The 20,184-nt window shown below is 36.2% G+C and overlaps 1 protein-coding gene across 4 annotated transcripts in view; it reads left to right on the top strand.

Annotated features, from left to right (window-relative positions):
* Positions 1-20,184, top strand: part of LOC117394410 (piezo-type mechanosensitive ion channel component 2-like) — a 228,795-nt gene that overhangs the window by 179,808 nt on the left and 28,803 nt on the right. For all 4 annotated transcript variants that reach the window (XM_059015651.1, XM_059015649.1, XM_059015650.1 and 1 more), the window contains exons 18-31: positions 1,778-1,995; positions 7,006-7,166; positions 7,417-7,593; positions 8,382-8,504; positions 9,547-9,747; positions 9,998-10,202; positions 10,299-10,400; positions 10,712-10,877; positions 13,177-13,420; positions 14,323-14,419; positions 15,083-15,242; positions 16,129-16,218; positions 17,079-17,203; positions 19,259-19,330. In XM_059015651.1, the coding sequence (XP_058871634.1) occupies positions 1,778-1,995; positions 7,006-7,166; positions 7,417-7,593; positions 8,382-8,504; positions 9,547-9,747; positions 9,998-10,202; positions 10,299-10,400; positions 10,712-10,877; positions 13,177-13,420; positions 14,323-14,419; positions 15,083-15,242; positions 16,129-16,218; positions 17,079-17,203; positions 19,259-19,330 (2,141 nt within the window). The remainder of the gene's footprint in view (positions 1-1,777; positions 1,996-7,005; positions 7,167-7,416; positions 7,594-8,381; positions 8,505-9,546; positions 9,748-9,997; positions 10,203-10,298; positions 10,401-10,711; positions 10,878-13,176; positions 13,421-14,322; positions 14,420-15,082; positions 15,243-16,128; positions 16,219-17,078; positions 17,204-19,258; positions 19,331-20,184) is intronic.

Raw genomic sequence — 20,184 nt, 5'->3', positions numbered from 1 at the left:
TCTAATATTATATAGTTTCTGGTACTCAAGTTTGAAGAATTGTTCATTGTTATTGTTTATTACTATTATTATTTGCATGAAAAATACTGGAAACATGTTTGTTTTTTTAAACTGAAAACAGTCTGCTATCCAAACTGGGGTTTGAGATCTGTCCTCTAAATCACAGCAGGAAGAGCGATTTAAAAAAAAAAAAAAAAAAACATAGCAAGTGCTCTGGCTTTTCTGATCCGTACCACATCATGGATCGTTATTGTTGTGTTACCTGTTTGACAATGTGGGCAATAATCCTTACACTATCAGTGCACTAGGCAGACATTTTGAAAACAGCTTTGAAATGGACTTTAAAGTTATAAGTGTAAAAAGTTGTCAGGATGTTAACAATGAAAATGAAAAAGACAGGTACATTATTTAAACAGTTGTAGCAACACGTGGGGATGTATAACGTTAGATTTTTCGGAACCCCGTTACTATTTAACAGTGGCCATAAGGGTTTTTAAAAAAAAAAAAAAAAAGTTTCATCCTAGGTTTAGTGTTATAGTTACGGTCCTTACCTTTACTACCTTACCTACGGTAACCTTAGATAGTCTAAGATTAGTGACACTACATGTCTGTGATACACTTAAAGTAACAATTACTATTAGAAAGCAGTGTACAGTATAGTAGTTCTAATTGATTACAATATTACTCAAACAGATTTTTCAATTTCTCTGAATGGTATTACATATATCAAATTCAAAATGCACACTCAATTTCAGTAAATGTGTACATACTGTGGTATAATACAAGTTTAGGATAAATAGATACATGGAAATGTGTGCAAATCAATAAGTTATTAAAACCCCCAATGTATGTAAAAACCCATGTAGGTGTGCAGATTACATGAAACAGACATGTGAATAAAGCAGCGTTGCAATATGTTTGTACAGTATGTGTGTATGTACAGTATGTGTGTATGTACAGTATGTGTGTATGTATTATGCATTATTTATTTTTTTCTTTTTCAGTAGGATGCCATTTTTAAGATTAGCTTTCACATAGTTTCACAAAATGGGAAAGTACTGTATATTGGAGTCCAAGAAATTTCTGCAAAAGGGTGCTGTGACACAGTCCTGTTGAAACACTTTTTTTTTTTCCACCTGCATGCTGTTTCTCCTGCAACCTTACATTTCTGAAAATATTGTACTACCACTATCTCTTTAACTTTCTATTATTACAGCCGCTTGCCCTGCCTGTTTTTCTTCTCATAATATTAGAATTGATTTAATTCTCTCAAACTATACACATTTAGCCTTTCTGTACATTCTTTAGTCTAATACATGGTACAGCTTCATGCAGTCTAATTGTTGTTTGACACTATGTGCCTGAGCATCTGTTCTTATTCTGATTTCTCCTTCTCTGTTGATTATTCTTGAGCAGCGTCAAGCAAAAAATACCCAGTCACCAGAATGAGTAAGTCTGCTGAAGACATGAAATGCTTGTTTTGATATGCTGCCATTTCATGCTTCCTTAAACTCTTGACTATTTTCTCTCCTGGAGAGAAAATGTAAAGTTTAAGTATTATTATTGTTACTTTCAACAATCATATAACTACAAACTCTGGACTGGGAAATGAAATTATTAATTTAGTGCAGTGTTGCCTTTTTTTGCTTGTTACTTACTTACAACTAACAGTTAACTGGCATTGACAAGTTAAAATAGCATTGCTTTCCAATCTCTATAGTTATTTTGAGGTGTCTGAACAAACCCTTTTGCTGATGCAGTGTTTCTTTGTCCACAGGCTGGTGCATCAGGACGGTAGTTTGGTTGACATCACCATGATGAATATGACCACCAGTATTGCTAAGGAAGACGTGGAGGAGAAGAAGAGTCAGGTGGAAATAGATGAAAAAGGAGAAGGGAAAGAACCAGAGGATAGTGGGGATAAAGGAGGGAGCAGACACTGCAGAGAAGGAGACCAACCCAGCGGAGCTGAGACCCAAACAGAGGAAACACCGGGTAAATTAACGCACATTATACATCAGGTTCAGAAAAGAGAATACCCTTGACCAATTAGGATAGTTTTCATAGTTTTGTATGTTGAAAGAACTGTATATGGCCATTAAAAAGTATTACAATTAAAAGGTCACTATGCTAAGATACGTAATAAAGGGATTCCGTTTTTAAACCAACATTGATATATGCTGTGTGGTCCAGTGGTGAAAGAAAAAGGGCTTGTAACCAGAAGGTCCCCGGTTCAACACCCAGCCCAGCCACTGACTCATTGTGTGACCCTGAGCAAGTCACTTAACCTCTGTGTGCTCCGTCTTTCGGGTGAGACGTAGTTGTAAGTGACTCTGCAGCTGATGCATAGTTCACACACCCTAGTCTCTGTAAGTCGCCTTGGATAAAAGCATCTGCTAAATAAACAAATAATAATATGCATAACTTATTTTGGGAGTTATGATTTTTTTTTTTTTTTTTTTTTTACAAATTCTGCTTACTGAAAGTACACAAAGACAGAGGAGGCTATCCAAATTAAAAACATGAAAATTAGATTGTATAGGCAGTATAGGTTGGTGAACAGATATTACATTTGAAATTACATTGTTGAGAACACTTGAAGCCCCCCAACCAAAAAGAAAAAACTAATGGCAAAACGATAGTAAGGAAATGAGATAAATACGGTAGCGCTTTACTATGCCAGAAACTTTATTGAAATTCCTCTGCACCCTTTATAACTCTGACACTGATCTCTGTGTTGGCTTATTATTGCTTGGAATAACAACTGCAGGACAACTGATCTAAAGTGAATACAACCTCCCCTTATGGATTTAAAAGCGGTTGGTATGGGCTTCTGGAGAGACTAACTATCAACTTGTGGTGGGCAGTTTAAAAGAAAGTTTCTGCAGGTTATTTACATTAAGTATTGCTATACAGTAACAACGCCAGCATTTTTCTGACAATTACCCTTCTATTTCCTTTAAGCCTTATGTATAACAAAGAGACTTCTGTGCTGTCACATTTTTTAAACAACTCTGTTTCTAAAACCCACTGCAATATTTGCCGCAAGGGACGCTTTCTATGACCTGTGTTGGTTTTCCCCATATGGTTCTGTCTTGAATGCTTGTGCCCAGTTTTATATGACACCCTAGTGTGCTACGTGGAACTTGTCCTTAATCACTGGGTAAATAACATAACAGTAACTATAAAACTGAGTGACCAATTACCAGCAAAAAAATCCCAAAAGTAGTAAGTAGACATGCCGATTTGGATGAAGAACAATTAAATGAACTGGAAGATAGCAAAACAGAAAAAAATACTTAAAAAGAAAAAATCGCTGTCTTTATACTCACTCACCCTGACTTTGTCACTTCAAGTAATGTAACCATCTTTTTAGCGGTTTGTAAACACAAAAAGACACTTCTGCACATTATCCACCCCTCTCCAACACAGACCCTGAAAAATTACTGAAATCCGAGATGTCAGTATTTAGATATTTTTTTTACTCCTGTTCTGCTGAAATAACAGCGTCTTGCACTCACAGGGAAAAAAAATTAATTCAATGCCGTCTCAACTGCGCCCCCTGGTGGATCTTTTCAATTGCAATGTAAGATTCAACACATCAAAAATAAATATTTACTTACTTTTGCATGTTTCAACTAAATACATTTACTCAGCTTAACTTATAGTGTTGAGTTCAAAGTTATAAATGGGACTACTTTTGTGGTCCCTTTATTGGCATAAGGATATTTAATAAAAAAACTAAATTTGTTGCCCTAAAAATTACTTCTGCTTTATTTTATTTTTTTCAAATCCACTGTTTGACCTGGATTATAAATGCAATACGGCCCTTCAGGGTGTCTGTATACGTTGAATATACAGACTTCTTGAGGGTTGGAGGCACTTGACTTCGTCTTGTCGGGCCTTATTGCATACATACAGTATATAGTCACCACCGCTTAGAACGGGTAAGTTTGTGTTAACGTGATTTGTCCACAGTAAGCGATGGAGGGTATAAACTCCCACACAATAACCTGACATTCAAAATGTCCCCAAATCACCAGTAAGTAAACAAAACAAACATGCATTGTGATGGTCGGGCGGTTCCTACAGAACAGTATCCTAATTCCAGACACTGGAACATAGCCACACCAGCCCCGTGCACACATACTCAGAAAAAAACAAACAAACAAAACAAAATAGATCTATCCTAGCTTATCAAAAGCAGGTGCTGATCAGAACCCCAAATGATAACTCACTTTGTTAATAGTTAGTTAAACATAGGTCATCATAGCACCTTGTTTCTTTTCATTTTCATTTACTTGAAATAATAATAATACTATCAAAACCGATATAATTCTTAAAATCATCTCTTTCTTTTTGTTTGTTCAGACTCCAAACAGGTAACTTTTTCAGTTTGTTCTTGGCTTTTGGTTTGAATTCAGCGGTCTCCACTGTGTTATCCAACAGATGTTGGCCAACTATGCCTACACCCTGCGTTTTTAAAACAAGGGTTCAACGTAAGCAATAAACCCTTAAAGGCAGAGGCAGCCCTTAGGTCTGCCACAGCGTGTATGCGGTTAAAAGTCTTTAAGACACGCATTACACTAATAAATGTTTTTATTAAAACCTGTGAATGTAATAAAAAGAAAGTGCAAAAAAGTAATGCAACTGCAGAAATGTACAGTACAGGCAGGCTACAGTACATTACTGCAAATTGTTTCCAGCGATGAACTCTGTGATATATGCATCTGGACAGTCTTTTTTTGCAAATATGGATGGCAAATTTTGTCAGCGTTTTCTAAAAAAATCCCAATTCGGCTCTATATTCGGATGCTTCTCCAGAGCACGCCTTGTTGTTAAAAGCGCAGCACACACATACATAGTATAGCTATTAAGAAAACAAGTCCCCAGTCATCCAGGCGGTTCTGTTTGGACGGTAAACCACAGGCAGGTGGTGAACTCCTCTAAAACAATGTGGGATTTTTGATTTGTCAATCACATTTTTCATTGCCATCCATGGATCTCGTTATGTGCCATTCACATAGATTTAAATAACAAACGCACTGCTTATGCTGTAGTAATCGCTCTTACTAATCCACCAATCAGCTGTTTTCACCTCGTTACCTTTCCATTCACATAGATTGCAATACAAAAGGCAGCACTTTACTGCACCTTGTTACTGAGCGATCACCCCTGTACTGTACCTTGGCTATTTAATCCCTGTACGCAGTGTCGGGTTTACTGTTTGAAAAAACAGCACTGACTGCAACAGCAAGCATGGCTGTAAAGAGAAAAGTCAGGAAGGTGGGACATTGCCCAGCAGCCCTGGGAAATGTATTTATTATTATTATTGTAGTAGGTTTTATTTTTGTAAATGTGAAAAGGGTAAAGTCATTGTGAATAGATTAACCATTTCCACAGTTCTTCCGGTGTTTATTGGCTATCCACCGATTTAATTATTTTGTATCGTGGGTGTTTTATCAGGTTTTATCTGTTAAAACCAAAAATCAGAAGCCCTATGTATATATAATGAACTCCATTGTTGTTGTCACTTTATATGAATGTTTATTTGAAGCCATAGATTGATTCTAGCAGCAAAGCTCTGATCTCCCTTTGCTATCACCATTGGTTAAACGTCTTAAATACAGTGCTTGCCTTTCCCAAAATGTCCTGTTCTTTCTCCCCTCCTCCCCCTCTCAACCTCATTTCCAGCCTTGGTTGACCCCTGGCAGTGTCAGAGGTTGCATCTCAATTGGGGGAGGCGCCCAGGGGCCCAGAAGGCGAGATACAGGGTCAAAACACTCCCACATTCAGTTCAAAACGGTCTATTATTTCCACATTCAGTTCACAATAGTGTTCCCTTAGAAACGTTTTAGTAAAAGCATAACAAAGACTATTAAAGCATGGTAAAGCACAGGTAAGCATTGTAAAGAACAGCAAGGTATGGTAAAGCATATTAATAAACATGGAAAACCAGGGTAAACTATGGTAAATTCATAGTATAACTATGGGAAAAGCATAGTCAAACTTCAAACATATTGTCAAAAAATCCCATGGTAAACTTTTATAAGGGTTGCCTTGCCCTTTGTATGTTGTATCAATCAATACAACATTTAGATAACATAAAGATATGATTGCCTTGTAAAAGAGGGATGATAAAACACACATAACTTTTATGTATGGCCCTGTGACAGAGACAGAATGATTCTTGTTGATAAATCTCTCTCCTGACCTGTGAGGGCGTTGTATAAAGGGAACAGAGTGCCCTGGACTGGATGGCCTGACAATTCATTCCCAGGGTTAGGTGGAAGTCGCCATCTAGAAAGGGGGCACAGCTGCGGTACATTAAGTCATCGCCCCAGAGGGAAAGCGATGTGGCAACCGCGGATTGGAGGAGAAACGGCTGCACTCGCTAACCAAGGGGGCATGACTGAAGGTACAAATTGGGGATGTAGCTTGGTGATCTGTTCCTTTGTTTATGGTTAAGAGAAATGCTGAAGGATGAGTATAAAAAAACTGTGAGTGTTTTGTTTGTATCGTCTAATTGTACTGCTAGACAGCTAACACGATCCAGAGCTGTCGCTTAAGGCCAGCACAAACCCAGACAACACTGCACTATTGTTCACGGATTAAAATTGTATTTCATCACAAGCACTACAGCACTCACTTTGGACTTGTGACCGTGTCTGTGTTTTGTGTGTGTATTTAACTGTGTCTATTATTTCGGGACTGCAACCCATTGTTTATCGCTGTGTATTGCCAACCCTCCATTTCTTTACTGTTAGCATTCACCTTTACTTTGTTGTTTGTCATTGTCTTGAGCACTGAATCACCTCTACACCTGTGCACTGCAAACCACTTTACCACAGGCCCATACAGTGGTTTTTAAAGATAGTAATAGTCTCTTATCAGTGCACTATTGTTGCTTACCTTTTAAAATTGGTTCTTTCTTCTGCCAGTAAAAAATAAGAGTATACCTTGAATAGTAGGCTTTTATTAATGGTTTCTTTTTTCTGATTTCAGATTCCAAGAATAAATGGCATCTGGTCATAGACCGCCTGACAGTGCTTTTCTTGAGGTTTCTCGAGTATTTTCACAAACTGCAGTTGTTTGTCTGGTGGCTTTTTGAATTACACATCATCAAAGTAGTGTCATCCTACATCATCTGGGTCACAGTCAAAGAGGTGAGACTGGAGCAGAGCTGAGAGCAAATTAAACTAGAATGCCCTATCAATGATGTAAATGTCATAGATTTGAACTAAAACCGAAAGACACCAATTTCTCACTAAATACAGCTTTATCAGATCCTCAAATATGCGAAATTTGTGTAGAATTAAAAAACGGATAAAAGCTTATGGTTTCTTCTCTTGTATGATTTTACTACATGCTAGGGATCAGAACAGTTAAAATTAATGTTCAGTTTTTGTTTTTCAGGTTTCCTTCTTCAATTACGTATTTTTGATATGCTGGGCTTTTGCTCTTCCATATAGCCAGTTCCGCCCACTAGCGTCAAGCATCTGTACTATATGGACCTGTGTTATAATTGTCTGCAAAATGTTGTACCAACTGTCATCTATAGATGAAGGAAGCTACTCTGTAAACTGTACAATGGTAAGCATACCAATGTTTCATGTTTAACATGTAAATCTGTATGTACTGTACGTATGTATGAGTGTACATATGTCTGTATGTAAGTATATATGTATGTATGTATGTATGTATGTATGTATGTATGTATGTATGTATGTATGTACTGTGACAAATGTGTTGTTATTGGGGTGACTTTGTCACTATTTCGGGATCTTTTCTCAGTCTTACAAATAAGTAGTCCATACACAAAGTGAAGTTTAAACAGAACAGAGCCTGTATTTCTATTTTCTGCTGTGTCCTAAATAAACAAACCAAACAAAACAAACAAAAGCTTTAGTCCGTTAAGAAAATGTATTCACCTCTGTCTATCCGTCGGACGGCTAAGCCATTTTCCAATCCCCAAAAATGGTTTTTGTTTTTTACTCTTTCTAGCGAGCACAACACAGTACCTGGAACGGGTTGTCACCTCTGGCCTCTCTTTTAGGTCTCGGCCTTAACACAGACGACCCTATACACATTACTCATGCTCATTATATACCAGACAGGTGATTGTACCTACTGCTCTAATTACCTAGCGCAGTGCCTGTGGGGAAATGTAGTCCTGATTTCCCTATCAAATGGTTAGGACGACCTTTTCCTGTATGATCACCGCTACTGTGGATAGACACTGCACTGTTTTCTTAGGCCAATATACCTCCCTTCTACAACCTTTCCCAAAATTTTACCACAGTATGTATGTATGTATGTATGTATGTGATTTAGGCATTCCCTTCCAGTTTAATTTATATTTACATATCCCTTCCCCACAGTCATTGAATTGGACTGAAGAGAAGAAAAAAGACATGATGATGTCCGTTCTTTATAATAAATCTATTGACCCTTCCAACTGGGTCGGATTAAAGAAGTCATCTCCTCTCTTGGAATACCTTAGGGTGAGAAAAACACTTTTACAAAATGTACTGTCACATTGACTGAAAGTGGCCTATAAAGCATCTTTCTTGTATAAACAGTAGGAATACTGTTAGTTAATCTAAGGCCTAAACTCAAAACTGCAACCAAACACCAGCAGAATCCGAGAAAAAATGTTAAACTAGACAAACCAAATTGGTTTGAACTGTTTCAGACAACCACTTACCGAAAATACATCTGCGCCAGTGTTTTTAACTGCAACTCTATATCTTATTAATTGGCTGATTGTGTTCTAAAATATAATTGGACTGGAGCCAGTTTGCTCTTCATGTCATGTTGGTCAGTTTCAACAGATAAATTGAACAAGCTTAGATACCATCCCAGGCTTCAATACATAAGAAATTGTTTGCCAACAAAAACACCAAAGCTCACAAAATTATGAGGGGAAATACCAACAACTAAAAATATGTCTCATCTTAATTGCTTCCCTAAAAAACAAATGTCCTTTTTTATATATTGTTGTAAGTCCTCACACTCTTTTTAATTATTTCAACAACAGCAGCATCCTTATTTTAAATTAAAATAATATTTAATAAAATCATAAAACAACTACAATCCAGACAAAAAAAGACAAAAACAGACCCTTTAACAGGGCTGTTGCAAAGGTACAGTACTTTGTAGTTACTTCTTGATTTTGTGTGCTTAATGTCCCCATGTAAATGACACATCTCAAGTGAAAGTTTTAAATTAATAAGTAAAATATTCTCTAAATAGAAATCCATAGTGGGGCTGCACTTTACAGTGAGTACCAGTTCATATTAACAAAAGGGTTGGAAAAGAAGAACATTGTACTTCAAAAATAATGTGTCACATGTATTTGTATTGATTACTTTGCTGGTATTCAAAAGGAAATAATATTGTCTGTTTGTTGTACTACATTTGAAGCTCCACCAATTCATGTAGTTTCCCCAAAAGCTACTTGATACTTTACTGGACTTAAATCCTGCAGCTGTTTAACCGAAGCTTCTTTTTCTCTGCATGGGTTTGTATTTGGTCCTTATCTAGAACAACCTTTTGATGCTGGCAATCTTGGCCTTTGAAATAACAATTTACCGCCACCAGGAATATTATAGATTGAAAAACAATCTCACAACACCTGCGACTAAAACCATCTTTCATGATATTACAAGACATCACTTGGATGATGGAATTGTGAACTGTGCCAAGTATTTCATAAACTACTTCTTCTACAAGTTTGGTTTGGAGGTAAGAGGTGCAATCCCTCACTCATGCACAGTATGTGATTTCTTATACATTTATTAGTTACATGTTCTTATAACGTTTTTTTTTGTCTAATAACATCCTTTATAATATATTTATAGCTGCATTATTGGCTGATTGCATAACATATACTTAAACCTAATGTTACCTACCTTTATTGCACTGTATGTGTACATTTGCCTTGTGTAATTGTTTTTTTTCAGCAGCTGAATGATGTTGTTTCTCTTTCTTTAAGACATGCTTCCTTATGGCAATTAATGTGATAGGCCAGAGAATGGATTTCTATGCAATGCTCCATGCCTTCTGTTTAGTCGCTGTAATGTATCGACGCAGGAGAAAAGCCATTGCAGAAATCTGGCCAAAGTACTGCTGCTTTCTGGCTTGCATCTTGACATTCCAGTACTTCATTTGTATTGGTATTCCACCTGCAGCTTGTAAAGGTATGATCACATGAGAATGACCTCCATTTGGTCTGATTACGCTTGGTCAGTATAATGCATATATAACAAAATGTCTTTTTGTGTGTGCATTTGCAGACTATCCGTGGAGATTTCAGGGTTCTGGTATGGACTCCAATGTTATAAAATGGCTGTACTTCCCTGATTTCCACACAAGCCCTAATTCAGTCTTTCTCGCCTGTAAGTACCTAACTTGCATGTAGTAAAGATTGATTTTCAAGGAATAATCACTTGTAGTGTTGCGATACTAAATATGACTAAAATCCAGGAAATCAGGTGTTATGCTTGCTCCAGTCTCTGTCCTTACTGCAGCCTATTGGAATATTAAACTTGCTACAGATTTTGCTACAGAACTAAATCTCACAGATACTGTATAGCACAAGTGGAATTACTGATGCTTACTTGTTTGTGTAACACACACATGCCACCACCACCACTTACTTAAGGTATTAAATGCTTACCTCCTATATCCCTATCTGTGCTTCCTTCAGATGACTTTATGCTTCTCCTCTGTGCATCCCTGCAAAGAGAAGTGTTTGAAGATGAGAACAAAGCAGCGGTGCGGATCATGGCTGGGGACAACGTGGAAATATGTAGGGATCTGGACGCAGCTTCCTTCAGCCAGCACAACCCAGTGCCTGACTTCATTCACTGCAGGTACAGTGCGGCACCCTCATTTAATTTTAACTGGAGTAATGTCATGATAAAACCACCTAGCTATATTGTAGCATTACGTTATTTGTATTTGTTCTTGAACCCAACTATAGGTCTTAAGCTGGTAATAAAGTGTGTTAACACTATGGCAGGTCAAGTGATAGTTAAATAAATGTGTAATTGCTGCCTTAATAATAACAACATTATACAGTAGATATTGTAAGACATCTTTTGCAGAAGCCAGGAGTAAAAAGATGAGCATTTATACTGGGACTGGATGATTCTATTGTCATGACAGCTGCCATATACAGTTGTTGTCAAAAGTTTACATACCCCAATGGAACTTTATAATTTCTAGAAATTTCTCAAAAACAAAGAATTTTAGGGAAAATCTTTTGTAACAAAAGTTTTGCTTTTATGGATGATTTTTTGCAAAACTCCAAAAAATCAAAATAATTTATACCATTGATGCTATGATAGTGTTGTCTACAAGGTGCTAAAAATTTCAATATGCAGAACCTAATTCTAAAGAAAATGCTGGATTGTAGGTGAACATTCTTAGAGAGTATAAAAGGGTTAGACATAGGATGATTGCTGTCATTACCAATAAGTCCATATGGGAAAAAGTAAAGAGCTATCTGAAGACCTTAGGCAGAAAATTATTTATCATCATAAAGCTGGGGAAGGATATAAGAAGATTTCCACAATGCTCCCTTGGTCTGGAAGAAAGAAGGTTCTTTCACCAAGATCAAGTAGAAGAATTGTGAGGAAGGTTAATAACAATCTGAGATTGACTGCCAAAGATATTCAAAGTGAATAATTTGGCTGCAAGTGGGACAGGGGTTTCCATTTCAACCATAGGTTGAGTATTGCATGGTGAAGGTCTCAATGAATATAATGTGTGCATGTAGAATTATGAAAACAATGAGCACTCTTCATTAAGAGTTTTATAGATCATTGTATCTTGTCCATACTTCCTTAAAAGTAAGATTGATAATCTCAAAGGGTTTATTAGGCAGTGCTGCTTGTCGCTGGGGTTATGCATCTCAAGCCTTCATAGAGAGCACATTGTTGTTATTAGAAAATTATTTTTATTAGTAACATTTTAAAACCCCGATTTATGTTGTGGTTGTAATAACTTGTCAGGTACCCTTTCTCTGAGAAATAGCTGCCAATTGATTTTTTTTTGTTAAAAACATTTTTCTTGTCAGCTTACGAAGTGGAAAAGGGAAAATGAAAAAGATGGTATTAACATGGATTGATTTGAAATTTGTCATGAAACTATCCTGTTTGTGTTTCAGGAATTCAGTTATACTAAACTGAAAATTAAGGCTTCCTTTCTTGAAGAGCAGTCTTACACTGAAAGCTGAGCCTGGTTTGATCTGTTTGCAGTAGCACTAGAAACCTGAAAACCTCTCTGTCTACTGTTTTTCCTAATTGATTATTTACTATATACTTGTTTTGATAACCTGAAGTGCAAAACAGTTTTATTATCACACAATCCATCAGTACCATTAAAATAAAACTTTTTTGAGGCCCACGTCTGCACTTACTTGCTCTTGTTTGCTTTCTCAAATTACAAGGCATGAAAAAATCTATATGTTACCATCACCATATACACAATACACCTATAGTCTTTAAAACAATGGTGTCTCATTTCACATAATTCAGTAAATACCTTTTAAAGATTGAAAGGTTACACGAATGAGCTTAAATGGCATGGACATCCATCAATTTCAAATAGAATGCTAAAATCTTTGTAAAAGTACACTATTACTTTACAAAATGAGTACATTTCACGTACAACAGCGATCATGACAAAACTTTCTCACCAGGCTGAAAATTCTGTCTGAAATAATTATAAGGTATTTGCACTGTAAGTGGGGACAGACACTGAAGATACTGATTTACACAGGATGGGTTCTGTTCAAAAATATCTCAAAATATATGTTTACCACACTGGTCTTTGGAAAGAAATAATTCAGTGCTGGGAAATGCCAATATTGGGTTATTTGTAACCTATGAAATATTTTGAATTTTGATGCTGGTTAAACCAAAGAAGTAACTGGACATCCTTCTAGTGTTGATTTATATTCTTCTGTGAGTATTGTGAGGGTAATTGTTACAAAGTTGAATGAGTGCTGTTTTCTAATGTTAATGAAAAAAAAAAAAAAACTTTTGCTCATATTTTTTATATATAATCACTTTGTATTACGTTGTGTTAGCAAAATTGAAACGTTAATGGCTCCTCCTTGGCGCCAGTATTAAAGTACCTCTTTATTCTTGATATCTTGATTTCCAGATCTTACCTGGACATGCTGAAGGTGGCGATGTTCAGTTATCTCTTTTGGTTTGTGCTCACCATCATCTTCATCACAGGAACAACTCGGATCAGCATATTCTGCATGGGCTACCTAGTGGCCTGCTTCTACTTCCTGCTGTTTGGTGGGGGTCTCTTACTGAAACCCATCAAAGTCATCCTGCATTTCTGGGACTTCCTCATCGCCTACAACGTGTTTGTGATCACCATGAAGAATGTCCTGTCTGTAAGTGCACCGAAAAAAAAACTGACCATAAGAGGAAGTTAGAAGCCAGCCCTGCATGAAGCATGGTCAAAAAGAAAATTTACAAACGAGAGGAGGCCATTTGGCCCATCTTGCTCGTCTGGTTGTTAGTAGCTTATTGATCCCAGAATCTCATCAAGCAGCTTCTTGAAGGCACCCAGGGTGTCAGCTTCAACAACATTGCTGGGGAGTTGGTTCCAGACCCTCACAATTCTCTGTGTAAAAAAGTGCCTCCTATTTTCTGTTCTGAATGCCCCTTTATCTAATCTCCATTTGTGACCCCTTGTCCTTGTTTCTTTTTTCAGGTCAAAAAAGTCCCCTGGGTCGACATTGTCAATACCTTTTAGAATTTTGAATGCTTGAATCAGATCACCGCGTAGTCTTCTTTGTTCAAGACTGAATAGATTCAATTCTTTTAGCCTGTCTGCATACGACATGCCTTTTAAACCCGGGATAATTCTGGTCCCTCTTCTTTGCACTCTTTCTAGAGCAGCAATATCCTTTTTGTAACGAGGTGACCAGAACTGAAAAACAATATTCTAGATGAGGTCTTACTAATGCATTGTCAAGTTTTAACATTACTTCCCTTGATTTAAATTCAACACTTTTCACAATATATCCAAACATCTTGTTGGCCTTTTATCTAGCTTCCCCACATTGTCTAGATGAAGACATTTCTGAGTCAACATAAACTCCTAGGTCTTTTTCATAGATTCCTTCTTCAATTTCAATATCTCCCATATGATATTTATAATGCACATTTTTATTGCCTGCGTACAGTACCTTACACTTTTCTCTATTAAATGTCATTTGCCATGTGTCTGCCCAGTTCTGTGCTGTTCATTGCTGTGAATTTACTGGTGAGTGTTTTCTGCTTTTTACAGATAGCAGCCTGTGGCTACATTGGCCCTTTGGTCAAAAACTGTTGTTGGTTAATCCAAATATTGAGTCTGGCCTGCACTATTAAAGAATATAAACCCCGTAAGTAGCCATTCTTAAAACTGTTGATATAGTTTTACATACAGCACAGTGCTGTCCCTTGTCAAAGAATATACAAATATAGTAGGCTGCTACAGATTAAGGAATTTAGTTTCATTTAGTTTTAATGTGACCGTGTATCTTACAATGATTCTAGCATAATTTTGTCTTATTAAGTTGTCTTTCCCTTTCTTTATTTTTTGGAACGCTACTGAATCAGTGAGTTGCAAGACACATACAGAGCACATCCCCTTGTCACATATTCTGTATTTTAGCTATATGTTGTTAAATGTAGTTCCTACTAGAAGACAGTTCCATACCCAACTAGTTCTATAGTGTTTGATGGCAGGAAATGTGTACAGAAAATTTCACATCAAAATCAAAACACCACCTAGGTTTGGTGTTAATCTTCAAAATATAAAAGCTTTTTTTATTATTTATGGCATATTCCCACAATCAATAAATCAGTGAATAGGAGTCAAAGGGTATCCATATATACCACCTATTCCTAGAACCAGAGTTCATTTCTGCATGTTAGGCAAATAACCATTTGTACTGTAGCTATTTTGTATGAGATGACCAGAGACTTAATAATGAAAGGATTTGGGTGAAAATAAAGGTATAAAGTTCCAGATGCAGTTTAACTCTTTCCATTTTCATCTGTAGCTGAGAAGACTGAAAACTGTGACTTTCCCAGTGATGAAGCTGGCATCATTTGGGATAGCATTTGCTTTGCCTTCTTGTTGCTTCAGAGAAGAGTCTTCATGAGCTACTACTTCTTGCATGTAGTCGCAGACATTAGAGCCTCCCAGATCTTAGCCTCGAGGTGAGTTGGGTTGCTTTGCAATTCAAGTGCACATTAAGGAAGAGGGAAGATGTAATGTTGCCCTAGTAAGGTCAGCTTCATGGCTCTTCCTTCAAACCACTTGCAATTCCTATAGCATTCTTATGTTTCTCTAATTGAAAAGGAGTTTGTTTCTAAACCACAGGCTGGAAACATCTGGCAATAATTATCTCCTCCTGGGGATGCATACTGTATTCCTGGCTCCGGAGCTATAGTCAAGGTGGCCTTACAGTCATATGTCTGTGCAATATGTTACAGCAATAGAAGAAATGTGTAACTAAAAAACGTGGCAGAAAAACATATACGTATATTAATCACTTATATTAATTGTATTGTATATTAATATATTAATTGTTTATTAATCACTGCCCAAGCATTTACAAACACTGAGGTCAATGGTACGGTAAGTTAATGCACATACTGAAATAATTTGATCATGAGATATCCAGTACTGGTGATTAAAACTTTAGGTATTACTAGTTTGAATCTACATACAAACATGAGAAGTCACAGACAGACGCTAGCAGCCAGAGACATTTGTTTGTAATACCACTTGAGTTCCAAGCAGCCCTATTTCATTATTAAATGCGAGGTTTGGGTTCCTATTATTAATGCTGGTAAAGCCTGAGAGCCAACTAAAGCTGGAGAGCAGTATGCATCCGTAATAGATCAGAGAAATAGGGTATTGACTCTATTGAAGTTTTTGGCCTGGTCCTAGTGTGTTTTTTTTTTTTTCTTATATTATTTTTTCTCAAGTCCATTAAAAACTGCAGCCTGGAACAATGTTTGTTTGAATATGCAAATGTGCATTAATGTAACAAAAAGGTTCTGTTAAGTGCCTGCCATTTTTTTAAATTAATTTTTTCAGAGGAGCAGAACTTTTTCAGGCCACTATTGTGAAAGCTGTGAAAGCCAGGATTGAAGAGGAGAACAAATCCATGGACCAGCTCAAGAGACAGTAAGTCAAAACAGCTTTGAAACTGAAATGGTTGGTTGTTTTTGTACATTCTCAATTAATGTGTTTCATTAAGAACATTACAAGGAGGTCCTGTATAAGAAACCTCACATTGAAAGGTTAGTATTTTATTTTGTATTGTTTTGATGGAAGGCTGTCCTGTTTTTGTAATCTATTGCATTTTTACTGTAGAGAAAAGAGTCTATAATAGAGAAAAAGATTTATTGAGCAAGTTTTAGGAGAGTAAAACTGTATTAGCATATAAAAAGGCTGCTACAACACTTGTAAGTCTCCTTTCCGAATTGATTAAAGTACCTTTAAAGGATACATAAGGACCTTTTTATTTTATTGTGTTACATGTTCCCATGTGTTGCTACAACTGTTTACGTAAGGTGTGTGTATTGTTTTAAACATTTTTTACATTTTGACCATTTTTTTAAACTTTTACATTGCATTCCCTGCCTCAAGATGGCTTCCCGTGTACCAGCATGGACCGTAACACAATAAAATAAAAAGGCCTTGATGTAACCTTTAAGTTATATTAGAAACCTTTCACACCAATCAGGAAGCCCCATTGCAGGGCACTTCCACACTCCACACTAGATAACAGCAGAACGTGCTAATAAAATGCCTGAAACAGAAGCAAAAGAATATATTTAAAATGTAAATGAATCTAGAAAGATTTAAAATGTTTACAATAACAATAAAGACAGTGTTTACCGGTTACTAATTGTAGTACGACCCTGATTATTGAAATGCCATGTAGTCATGGTTATATTCCTTAAATGTGGGTAAAATAACCGTTAGAATAGCAACAGTGACAGAGTAAATAGTTTAAGAAGTTTCTTCCTTTGTTAACTCAGAATGGATCGTATCAAAACCCGACAACAGAAGTTCAAGAAGGGCAAGGAGAGGATGTTGAGCTTGGCCCAGGAGTCAGGAGAGGGGGCGACCCTGATTCAGAATCAGGAAGTGGAGGATGATGAAGGTACCTCAGTTACAATCAATCACTATGCATGTCTGCTCTTGAAGTCACCATTAAAAGGTATTAAGGGCCATATTGAGTCAAAGAGCATGGATAATAGATTCAAAGCTCTTAATAGTTGTGGTCATTTTGCTCTGGACCAAAAAAAGGTTTTACTAGTAATTTCAGTAAAGAACAACGGACCTCCCATTTATGCTAGTGCTATAACAGTGATTTGTATCTTATATGCTTTTTTATATATTTTTTTATCTAAACCATTTAAAAGTTATTTTGGTAACATTACCACCATGCATGACAGCAGAAATGAGCTTCAAAGAAAATAGTTTACCCCAAAATAGCAGTCAAAAGCAGCTGATAAAGCCACAAAAATTCACATATACTTGTAATAATGTGTTTACCAAACATCATAACTGAGATTTTAAAAATATTACTGTTAATTACCTGTATGTTAAGAAAAAAAATCAAAACAGTAAAATATATAACAGTCTTGTGACACTGAATCCATTAAGAACATTCTCCTGAATAGGATGCCATAATAAACGTACATGTTTTCGGTTACAAGTTCAAACACTGATGTTAAAAAAAAAAATAATAATAATTTTAAAAAAATTAAAAAACTGTACAGTCTTATCAACTATAATCATGATAGAAACGTACCTTGCGTTCTCGAAATAGCGACAAACTTGGAGCAACAATCAAACTTAATTTCTAGTGTTAATCTTGGTTTGTATAGTGCCCATTTATCCTGGAATGGTCTACAATAATGATATGTTTTTCTTTAGGTATTCTGTTTATTTTACAGTGATTTTATGTTTAGTTTAATGATGTATGGGTATACGAATATACAAAAGTAGCCACTGCAATATTTTAAAAAATGTATAATAAATATATACATGTAATATTACAATATGACTAAATCCAATATATTAACCTTAAATAACTTTATTTATTATTATTGTTATTATTATTATTTTTGTTGTTGAGTCAAATAGGAGGATTTTTGGCTGATTCATTTTCAAAAATTGATTTAAAGAGTTATAGAACATTAGTCGCATTACTAAAGCTGTAAAGGGCTCTACCCACCGGACGCGATGAGACAAGCGAATGTGCCGTACGACATGAAGCTGTTCCTGACAAATGAGGAACAGCTTCCCTTGCATGCCTTCAGTAAACAATGGCAGAAGAAAAGATAATTCTTTGAGTATCAAAATACCCAGAGCTGTACAATATAGGACACACAAATGATAAAGACATGGCAATGAGGGGAAACATCTGGCAGTCCATTTCCAGGGAACTGGATATAGCTGGTGTGTATAATTCGTTTACCTTTACTGAAATAAGTATTTTGAAAAGCAAATATGTATTCTGCATTTTATTAGCTGCATAACAGGACTATAGTACGTGTGATTTTTTCAGAGGAGAGTCGCCTATCACATCTTATACGCCTGTCGCCACTGGTGTGAAAGGTAGTGTCACAGCGAAAGTACCATTTTATCGCAGAACAAATTGCATCGCATCCGGTGTGTGGAGACCTTCACTCATTTTCTTTATATATCTGTTTAATCTGGTGAATTGCATAATATTTGATATTCATAAAATGTTTCTAAAAATGTTTCTGTTGGTTACATTGCTGTTACTTTCTGAAACTTCCACGTACAATGTGTTTTTCTTGTAGTTTCATTTGAAAATAAAAATCATCAATATTTATTTGTTGAAGCTCAGAGTTAATTTTGTAGATATGCACGTAAAGCAGGACCGTTGCCTGCAGGTTTTGGCATCATAAAGTTACACTTTGGGATGTCTCAAATCAGCTTGAAGAAATCTTCAGTGAAGCAGCATCTGTACATATTGACCAAATGATATTTTTTATTTTAAAGTGAAACTGCATACAGGGAAATTACAGTAATGAATGAGCTTTGCATAAAAAATTAATAAATACATGTTTTGTACCACTTTCACTTATTTATGGGACAAAATCATTTTTTCTACTACTTAGCAATATTTATAACAAATACAATATTCATTTTAAAATTAATGTCTGAACATATTTTGTTTTAGGAGAAGCAGACAAAGAAAAAGCCAAGGGCAAAAAAAAGCAGTGGTGGCGGCCTTGGGTTGACCATGCGTCCAGTAGGTTTTCCAGAATTCCCTGTCAGTTCTTTTGAAGTGAAGCCTTATATCCTTGACTAGAACCTGGAGGATACTCTTCCTGCTCAGTCCATGTACTGTACACTGTACCTTTCATGGACGTGGCTGTACAGAACCATTAGAACTAAGTCTAGAAGTATTATTGCTTTTGGAGGCCTATTTAAGGTTTCATAAAAGATACTCAATAGTTTTTATCCTTAACAACCAACAGGTTTTGGTAGGTTACATTTTATGTAACTGTAATTTTTTTTTTTTTTTTTAAAGGTGACCTTAAAGGATCAATGCCAAAAAGTGATAATGCCCATTATTTTACCTGCTTGTTGAATTTGAACGAAACAACTGAGTGTAAATCACTATAGATAAATACAACCAAAAGACAGGACGTAATTATAACATGATGCACATTTGTAACTTAATCTTCATAGCCATGAAAATGTTACTTATATCTGTAGAGTCACCAGTAAAGTATAGCTCTCGTTGTGCTAAAGAATGTCACAGGGCCTGCTTTTCCTTTCATCAAGCTTGGTGATTGTAAATCCCATTTATTCTGGCCAAATCTTCATGTAAAAGAGATTTAATTGTGTCATAAGAGTCAAGTGAATTATTTAGGAAGGAAAATGGATTATGCCTTATAATGTAGTCCTACATGTATGCTAATTGAGGGGCCCAAAGTGGAACCTCTAGCTTAGTATTTTTGCAAGTCTGGATTTTTTTTCTACCTTTTTCATACCCCAAACCACACTCATCTACAGCTCCTAAGTGAAAGGAAACGCCACGTTTGTATTGCTATCTTTACAGGGATATTGAATCCTGTTATACTGTAGTGGCTCAGAGAG

This window comes from Acipenser ruthenus, chromosome 3 (genome assembly GCF_902713425.1).
Source record: "Acipenser ruthenus chromosome 3, fAciRut3.2 maternal haplotype, whole genome shotgun sequence".
In the NCBI taxonomy this organism is placed as follows: Eukaryota; Metazoa; Chordata; class Actinopteri; order Acipenseriformes; family Acipenseridae; genus Acipenser; species Acipenser ruthenus.
The sequence above is the reverse complement of the archived record's forward strand: the minus strand, read 5'-3'. Positions and strand labels throughout refer to the sequence as shown.